Here is a 10,113-nt window from a genome sequence, read left to right on the forward strand (position 1 = left end):
TTAAATTTGTAACATATAATATGAATTGTAATTCGTAACATAGCCTATCATACGAAATGGATGATAGACATCCACAAATTAATACCATACAAAACATAGTATGTACTAAATGAAGTAACTCAGATTTATGTAGCCTACAGAATAATACGAAATGCTCTGAGACCAGGTTGCAGCAATAGGTAGGCCTATGTCTGACAGATGTGAATGCATACAAACACAGCAATATTAAACATAGGCCCTACTGGGAAATAAATATTTATTGAGGCTGTTGTTCAAAATTGCATGAAATCAATGTAACCCCTACCCATATGTTAGGCTGCCCCACACAGTAAAACAGGGATTCATTTAGGTTCTTTTTTTTATCAATTCAGGTCAAGCAGCATTTATCAGATTAAAAATTCTGCTGGCAGTCGAGTTTGCGAGGTGCCTCGTCTTTTTTAGTAAACGATTTTATAGGACATGTGACTAAATTATCCGCTCACATGGCCGCTGTGTTTGCATGATCCGCTTTACTTTTTAAAGTCCAGTGCTCGAGCTCGCTCTGCAACAACCATCCGGAGCCGAAGACCACTAAAACGCACGACCTAACCGGACAAGCCATGGCGAGCAGTGGACAAAAAGTAGTTCTGATCACCGGTTGCTCCTCCGGCATCGGGTTACGAATCGCCGTCCTGCTGGCCAAAGATGAAAAGAAGCGTTACCATGGTAAATGCGCTTTCTTTACATTGTTTATCTGCCTTTAACTTCAGAAGCTTGATCCGACATGCTGCTAAAATCCTTCTGATCTTTGTTTGAACCCTTGTGGAATATGTTCTGTATACAAATAGGGTCATCATTAGTCTATCTATCCAAAACAACTTTTACGCGCAGGTTTGACCTTTGCGCCCATAAATTGTAGCCTACGTGTTTTACTTTTAGACTAAATCTCCTATTGCTAGTGTTGCTAGTGTAATCTCCTATTGCTAGTGTAAAAATATATATATATTTCCTATCGTGAGCCCTCTGGTTCTCTATCCCCCTTGATTCAGCTATTATCATCTGAAAGCTAAGTTTCCGGGGTACGGCTCCGCGAGGATGCCGCTTGCTAGGCGGGGATCATAAAAGAGACTGCCAGTTCTCTTTCAAGTGACTTCTCTCGTACAAAGCCCCCTTTATCGCACTGAATTGTAGACCGCTGCCCCGGTTTAGTGCCGTGTCTAATGCGCCTATAGTCCCCTCTCTGGAGCGAGTGTTGAAAGAGGGACAAAGTTTGAGACCTGTACAAGCGAAGGTTCACTAGCAAGGCTTGTTTGAAGTCTTCATCGGGGCTCAGCGGAGCTCGGGGAAGGTCGCGGACCTTGTACGTTTGTCATCCACTTTCCAGCTACAGACATCCCATCATTAATGTCAGTCTAGGGTTACGTAGAATTGTTCTTTCTTTGAGGGTAGTGGGGTCTTGGGATTTATTGCCGTGAAATAGAGGAGCGCAACAGAAGCGATTAACTGCTCCCTCAACAGTACTCAGGGTCGAATCATTCTCGTTGAACTGTGACCTGCTTCCAAGAAAGAGAGAGACCACATTGCAGAAAATAACATGATCTGTTCTCTCTGAAGGATCATGAAAATCCAGATTAAATATTGCGCTGTTATTCTGAGTATTAATTGGTAGCAGTGACATTTGCCAACTACAGAGAAACCTCAACAATCCCAGTTCAGGGCAGTGTGGTTCCATTCAAGAATGTTTACTAAGCTGTTGCCCAAGAATAATTCCAACAACAACTGAAAGAACAATGCAACTGTTGTTCTGTTGAAACTCATACATCTCTCTGTTGCTTGACAGACACCCAACTCTCTCATCATGAAGATCTTACTCATAGGTGTACAGTCGAAGCTGGCACTGTCTGTCATAGTTCTCCACTAGCACTTCCACACCCTCACTAGTAAAGCAGATATGAGCAGTGCTTATTCTAGTCACACACCATTATTCCATGCTCTTCCACTCACTCCATAGATACTGGATTGTCATTGGGGGTTTTGGGTCAGAGGTTACAGAACCAGATGAGATAAGAGGATGACTTCATTCGTCAAGGACAGCAGGTCTTCAGATCAGTGCCTGATTCGAGCTGTTGATTTCCACCATTGATCTCTATTGTGTAATACTGTTGTCTCTCTATTTCCGTGTTAGAGCTCATCAATAAACACAGACGTGGTTGACCTCACTGTAAACTTGGAATGGACAATGTCAAGTCGCAAGATGCAAACATGTGGAAAACCTTTCTGTACATACTGTAGATGGTAGATACTGTTTGCTACTCTATGTAGGTTCATGTCTCCCAGGTCCAGAGTTCAAAGGGAATCAATAGTGTGTTACATAAGCGGATGGACGTGGAATAGACCCACTGACCTGCATGGCTGTCGTCTGTCTGTCTGTCTGTCTGTCTGTCTGTCTGTCTGTCTGTCTGTCTGTCTGTCTGTCTGTCTGTCTGTCTGTCTGTCTGTCTGTCTGTCTGCATATAAACCTGTGTGCAAGTCTACTATATATGCTTATCTATGTGTCAGTGGGTCAGTCATCAGTCTGTTCCATGTAGTCTCATATATCTCAGATATATTACTCTCTCTCTCTGTCTGTCTGTCTGTCTGTCTGTCTGTCTGTCTGTCTGTCTGTCTGTCTGTCTGTCTGTCTGTCTGTCTGTCTGTCTGTCTGTCTGCATATAAACCTGTGTGCAAGTCTACTATATATGCTTATCTATGTGTCAGTGGGTCAGTCATCAGTCTGTTCCATGTAGTCTCATATATCTCAGATATATTACTCTCTCTCTCTCTCTCTCTCTCTCTCTCTCTCTCTCTCTCTGTCTCTCTAAATGTCTCTCTCTCTCTGAACCTCTCTCTGCCTCACTCTCTGCCTCTCTTTTTCCTGCCTCTCGCTCTCTTGTCTCTCTGTCTCTCTCTCTCTCTCTGCCTCTATCAATTCAATTAAATTCAAAGGGCTTTATTGGCATGGGAAACATACACTGCATGGCTAAAAGTATGTGGACACCTGCTCGTTAAACATCTCATTCCAACATCATGGGCATTAATATGGAGTTGGTCCCTGCTATAACATCCTCCGCTCTTCTGGGAAGGTTTTCCACTAGATGTTGGAACATTGCTGCGGGGACTTGCTTCCATTCAGCCACAAGAGCATTAGTGAGGTCGGGCACTGATGTTGGGTGATTAGGCCTGGCTCACAGTCTGTATGGTCCTCGCTTTGTGCTTTGTGCAGGAAAGGGCCTTCTCCAAACTGTTGCCACAAAGTTGGAAGCACAGAATCATCTAGAATATCATTGTATGGTGTAGCGTTAAGATTTCCCTTCACTGGAACTAAGGGGCCTGAACCGTGGAAAACAGCCCAGACCATTATTCCTCCTCCACCAAACTTTCCAGTTGGCACTATGCATTCGGGCAGGGAGCGTTCTTTTAGCATTTGCCAAACCCAGATTCGTCCGTTGGACTGCCAGATGGTGCAGAGTCATTCATCACTCCAGAGAACGCATTTCCAGAGTCGAATGGCGGCGAGCTTTACACCTCTCCAGCTGACGCTTGGCATTGTACATGGTGACCTTAGGCTTGTCTGCGGCTGCTTGGTCATGGAAACCCATTTCATGAAGCTCCCCATGAACAATTATTGTGCTGACATTGCTTCCGGAGTCAGTTTGGAACTCGGCAGTGAGTGTTGCAACTGAGGACAGTCAATTTTTACTCGCTATGCGCTTCAGCACTCGTCTGTCCTGTTCTGCAAGCTTGTTTGGTCTATTATTTTGTGGCTGAGACTTTTTTGCTCCTAGACGTTTCCACTTCACAATAACAGCTCTTACAGTTGACTGGGGCAGCTCTAGCATGGCAGAAATTTGACGAACTGATTTGTTGGAAAGGTGGCATCCTATGACGGTATCACTTTGAAATTCACTGAGCTCTTCAGTAAGGCCATTCTGCTGCCAATGTTTGTCTATGGAGATTGCATGGCGGCGTGCTTGATTTTAAACACCTGTCATCAACGGGTGTGGCTGAAATAGCCGAATCCACACACTTTTGGCCATGTAGTGTATGTTTACATTGCCAAAGCAAGTGAAATAGACAATAAACAAAAGTGAAATAAACTATCAAAAATTAACAGTAAACATTACAATCACAAGTTTTAAAGCATTAGAGACTATGGCTATGTACAGTGTTGTAAGGATGTACAAATAGTTAAAGTAATATGGGTTTTATTTACAATGGTGTTTGTTCTTCAGTGGTTGCCCTTTTCTTGTGGCAACAGGTCACACGTATGGGAATGACCCTCGTGCTGCTTCCTCTGGATGTGTGCAGCGATGAGTCAGTCAAGCAGTGCATCAACAGTGTCTCTCTCTCTCTGCCTCTCTCTCACCCCCCTCTCTCTCTGCCTCTCTCTCTCTCCGTCCCCTCTCTCTCTCTCTCTCTCTCTCTCTCTCTCTCTCTCTCTCTCTCTCTCTCTCTCTCTCTCTCTCTCTCCCAGTCATTGCCACCATGCGTGACCTGAAGAAGAAGGATAAGCTGGTGGAGACAGCAGGTGATGCGTATGGGAAGACCCTCATGCTGCTGCCTCTGGACGTGTGCAGTGATGAGTCAGTCAAGCAGTGCATCAACAGTGTCAAGGACCGCCATATTGATATCCTCAGTGAGTTAACAGGGCTGGAACTAACGAGCTAAACCTCCTGCCCTGGCCTTTTGTGTGGCAATGACCTGATCTCTAGCCCTGGGACAAATAGCCTCGCCTTTTTCGTGTGTGTGTGTTTGTGAATGTGTGTGTTCCAGGGCATGCGTTCATCCTGCATTCGTCTAGGCCAGGGGTATTCAACTCTTACCCTACGAGGTTCAAAGCCTGTTGGTTTTATTTTCTACTTGTTTAATAATTGGTGTCCCAGGTCTAAATCAGTCCCTGGAGGAACAATGAAAAAATGCAGTGGAATTGGCTTTGAGGTCCAGAGTTCAATTTGAAGGGTCTAGGCCTATGTGTATATGTACGCCTTAAAACTCTAACCTCTGTTTCAACTGGTGGACTCTGATTTTCCAGGAAAACTGTTTCTATTCATAGGTTCACTCCTGACCCTCCACTCCCTGACACTACCCCCTCTACCCTTAATACAACAAAAACAGCCCAGCAGACTGTTACATCACACCTCTCTATTTATTTCATTCATGGGCTGACACCTAGTGGTTACAGTGAATGGTGCAACTGTCTGATCAATGGAGTTCATGTTTTTTAGTTTTTTAATTTAACTAGGCAAGTCAGTTAAGAACAAATTCTTATTTACAATGACGGCCTACCCCGGCCAAACCCGGACGATGCTGGGCCAATTGTGCACCGCCCTATGGGACTCCTAATCACAGCCGGATGTGATACAGCATGGATTCAAATCAGGGACTATAGTGACACCTCTTGCACTGAGATGCAGTGCCTTAGACCGCTGTGCCACTCGGGAGCCCACAGAGAAAAAAATCATACATTCTTCCCAAAAGTATTTCAAGACACAAAACTAGTGTTCATACAATTCAAACCTTTATATAACTAGGCAAGTCAATTAAGAACAAATTCGGGCTTTCTTGATGTCTATAGTATTCTCTCTGGTATGAAATCTGGTTTCCACTCAGGTTATGGATGTGTCACTGCAACCTTAAAGGTCCTCAATGATGTCACCATTGCCCTTGATTCTAAGCAATGCTGTGCTGCTATTTTTATTGACTTGGCCAAAGCTTTTTTTAAATTTTAAAATGTAACCTTTATTTATTTAATTTTGATACAATAGACCATTCCATTCTTGTGGGCCGGCTCAGGAGTATTGGTGTCTCTGAGGGGTCTTTGGCCTGGTTTTCTAACTACATCTCACAAAGAGTGCAGTGTATAAAGTCAGAACATCTGCTCTCTCAGCCACTGCCTGTCACCAAGGGAGTACTCTAAGGCTCAATCCTAGGCCCCACGCTCTTCTCAATTTACATCAACAACATAGCTCAGGCAGTAGGAAGCTCTCTCATTCATTTATATGCAGATGATACAGTCTCATACTAAGCTGGCCCCTCAACTGATTTTGTGTTAAATGCTCTACAACAAAGCTTTCTTAGTGTCCAACAAGCTTTCTCTACCCTTAACCTTGTTCTGAACACCTCCAAAACAAAGGTCATGTGGTTTGATAAGAAGAATGCCCCTCTCCCCACAGGTGTGATTACTACCTCTGAGGGTTTAGAGCTTGAGGTTGTCACCTCATACAAGTACTTGGGAGTACGGCTAGACGATACACTGTCCTTCTCTCAGCACATATCAAAGCTGCAGGCTACGTCGTCCGGGTTAGGGAGGGGTTGGCCGGTAGGGATGTCCTTGTCTCATCGCGCACCAGCGACTCCTGTGGCGGGCCGGGCGCAGTGCACACTAACCAAGGTTGCCAGGTGCACTGTGTTTCCTCCGACACATTGGTGCGGCTGGCTTCCGGGTTGGATGCGCGCTGTGTTAAGAATGGTTGGGTTGTGTATCGGAGGACGCATGACTTTCAACCTTTGTCTCTCCCGAGCCCGTACGGGAGTTGTAGCGATGAGACAAGATAGTAGCTACAAAAACCACGAAATTGGAGAGAAAAAAGGGGGTAAAATTCAACATTTTTTTTTTTTTTTTTAAATTAAAAAGCTGCAGGCTAAAGTTAAATCTAGACTTGGTTTCCTCTATCGTAATCTCCTTCAGCCCAGCTGCCAAACCAACCCTGATTCAGAGCGGAGACATAATTTATAGATCAGCAGGTAAGGGCGCTCTCGAGCGGCTAGAAGTCCTTTACCATTCGGCCATCAGATTTGCCACCAATGCTCCTTATAGGACACATCACTGCACTCTATACTCCCCTGTAAACTGGTCATCTCTGTATACCCGTTGCAAGACCCACTGGTTGATGCTTATTTATAAAAACCCTCTTAAGCCACACTCCCCCTATCTGAGATATCTACTGCAGCCCTCATCCTCCACATACAACACCCGTTCTGCCAGTCACATTCTGTTAAAGGTCCCCAAAGCACACACATCCCTGGCTCGTCTTTTCAGTTCGCTGCAGCTAGCGACTGGAACGAGCTGCAACAAACACTCAAACTGGACATTTTTATCTCAATCTCTTCATTCAAAGACTCAATCATGGACACTCTTACTGACAGTTGTGGCTGCTTTCAATTATGTATTGTTGTCTCTTGCCCTTTGTGCTGTTTTCTGTGCCCGATGTTTGTACCCTGTTTTGTCCTGCTACCATGTTGTGCTGCTGCCATGATGTGTTGCTACCATGTTGTTGTCATGTTGTGTTCGTACCATGCTGTGTTGTCATATGTTGCTGCCTTGCTATGTTGTTGTCTTAGGTCTCTCTTTACGTAGTGTTGTGTTTTCTCTCTTGTCGTGATGTGTGTTTTGTCCTATATTTGTATTTAATTTATTTTGTATTTTTAATCCCAGCCCCCGTCCCCGCAGGAGGCTTTTAGCCTTCTGGTTGGCCGTCATTGTAAATAAGAATTTGTTCTTAACTGACTTGCCTAGTTAAATAACGGTTAAATAAAACAATGACGGCCTACAAAACATCAGTTGTGACTAAAGCTTTAGAGCCTCAGCTCTAAACCTTAAAGATAGTTGTCTGTACAGAAGGCTACAGTGTAGTATCTGTATAGCATCGGTAGTGAAACTACAGGTCTGTAACCCTTGTCTCTATCTTTGAGTCTCCCCTCAGTCAACAATGCAGGTGTGGGCTTGTTGGGACCCGTGGAAAGCATCAGTATCGAGGACATGAAGAGGGTGTTTGAGACCAACTTCTTTGGCGTGGTGAGGATGATTAAAGAGGTCATGCCTGACATGAAGAAGAGGCGGGCGGGACACATCGTGGTCATGAGCAGTGTTATGGGTCTACAGGGTAAGACTGGCATGACAATGATTGAGGGGTTGTCTAGCGCACTTACAGATCTGGACTAGCAGGCTAACTGTAAAAGCTGTAGATTCCGGTCCTCCTCTCTGACTACCATTCCTCCTGACCCTGAGTCTGCTCTGCCTGTAGGTGTAGTGTTCAACGATGTCTACACTGCCTCCAAGTTCGCCATGGAGGGCTTCTGTGAGAGTATGGCTGTCCAACTGCTCAAGTTTAACGTCCAGTGAGTTCCTCTCAGTCGGTCTTGTACTCCTATTGGGTTTCTGTCATTACATCTCTTGGTATCTTTCCCAGTGACTTTCAGTTACAGCCAGTGACTCAATACCTGGTTACTGTGTCAGCAAAAATAAAGAATTGCCGTTACTGTGTAATAGATGAATAAAGATCTATTCTGTTCTCTCCGTTCAGTTTGTCTATGATTGAGCCAGGGCCGGTGCACACTGAGTTTGAGACGAAGATGATGGAGGACGTGGCCAAGATGGAGTACCCAGGAGCTGATGCAGACACAGTGCGCTACTTTAAAGATGTTTACCTGCCCTCCTCCAAGGATATCTTTGAGGCCATGGGCCAGACCCCAGAGGACATCGCCAAGGTTAGTGAACACGCTCCGCTCCCTGTGTCACCCCTTGGTTCATGGGATTTTGAGTTTGCCTAGTGTAATGGAACCAATGGAATAGTCCCAAAAGTACAAATCCAATCCAATCTGGGACTCCAGACCAACAAACACAAAGTATTTGAAAGAAACTCAGGTGTGCTATAAACACTCAGATGTTCTCTCTCTCTCTCTCTCTCTCTCTCTCTCTCTCTCTCTCTCTCTCTCTCTCTCTCTCTCTCTCTCTCCCATGTAGTGTACTAAGAAGGTGATCGAGTCAAGGAACCCTCGCTTCAGGAACCTGACTAACAGCCTGTACACTCCCATCGTGGCCATGAAGTATGCCGACGAGACAGGCGGCCTGTCGGTCAACACCTTCTACAACCTGCTGTTCAACTTCGGCCCCCTCATGCACATCACCATGAGCATCCTTAAGTGCCTGACCTGCAGCTGCCTGCGCCGACGCACCATTTCACCGAACTGAGAGAGACCGGGACTTGGTATGAAATGTAACCCTATTCCCTATATTATGCATTACCAGGGTGAAAAGTAGTGCATTATATAGGGATAGGGTGCCATTTTGGACATACCCTGTGAGAAATATACAGTGGTGTAGCTCATTGACACCCAAACCTGGACCACCTGGGGGAAGGAGGGGGCACGTAGTTCTCGGCGAGAGAGGCCGTGAGAGAACCAGGAAAAGCTTTGGCCAGGCAACACGCACAATTGCACAAACACAGACAGTACAGTGTGACCTCATGCATGGGGCTAGAAGTTTTTTCTGGTCAGATCATGTGATCGGGAAAAACTCCTGGCCCTCCTCATACATACACATGATTACACACAAACAACTTACCCACAAACACAGCCAGGCATCTCCTCCGTCCTGGTCTTTTGAGGTACTGTTGGGGCAATGACACTGTCTGTCCATCTGTCCATCTGTCTGTCCATCTGCCCGTCTGTCTGTCCGTCTGTCCGTCCGTCTGTCTGTCTGTCCGTCCGTCTGTATGTCTGTCCGTCCGTCCGTCTGTCCGTCATTCTGCCTGCCCGTCTGTCTGTCCGTCCGTCTGTATGTCTGTCCGTCCGTCTGTCTGTCCGTCCGTCTGTCCGTCTCTGTCTGTCCGTCCGTCTGTTCGTCTCTGTCTGTCCGTCCGTCCGTCTGTATGTCTGTCTGTCCGTCCGTCTCTGTCTGTCCGTCTCTGTCTGTCCGTCCGTCTGTCCGTCTCTGTCTCTGTCCGTCCGTCCGTCTGTATGTCTGTCTGTCCGTCCGTCCGTCTCTGTCTGTCTGTGGACTGAAAAACAAAGCACACATAACCAGTTACAAAGAATAACAAAAGAACAACAGCATTGCAATCACAGTGAAAGCGTAACGTAGCACCCAATGAACTTAAGACTCAGGCCTTGCTAAACTCTTAGTACAATGCAGTATTTAGCTCTGAGTTACGAAGAATCTACTAGATTCCTTCATTGTACATTTGATTTGATGTATGTCTTTATAGTAGTATTGTTGTTTAGCTGTTTAATCATATTATTTCTGCATCTTTTTATAAGCTGAATGTGTGGTTTTTAAAAGTGTATGAATTGATAGATTGTTAATATCTTATTTTT

The 10,113-nt window shown here is 45.3% G+C and overlaps 1 protein-coding gene across 1 annotated transcript; it reads left to right on the top strand.

Moving 5' to 3' along the window:
- Positions 1-282: 282 nt before the first annotated feature.
- LOC110538414 (retinol dehydrogenase 8) lies at positions 283-9,553 on the top strand. The gene is made up of 6 exons (XM_036938400.1): positions 283-705; positions 4,493-4,654; positions 7,722-7,901; positions 8,043-8,136; positions 8,322-8,505; positions 8,762-9,553. Exons 1-6 carry the CDS (start codon positions 600-602, stop codon positions 8,987-8,989), a joined length of 954 nt encoding a protein of 317 aa, XP_036794295.1. The 5' UTR covers positions 283-599; the 3' UTR covers positions 8,990-9,553.
- Positions 9,554-10,113: the final 560 nt, after the last annotated feature.

Source organism: Oncorhynchus mykiss, chromosome 12 (genome assembly GCF_013265735.2).
Source record: "Oncorhynchus mykiss isolate Arlee chromosome 12, USDA_OmykA_1.1, whole genome shotgun sequence".
NCBI classification, from domain to species: domain Eukaryota; kingdom Metazoa; phylum Chordata; class Actinopteri; order Salmoniformes; family Salmonidae; genus Oncorhynchus; species Oncorhynchus mykiss.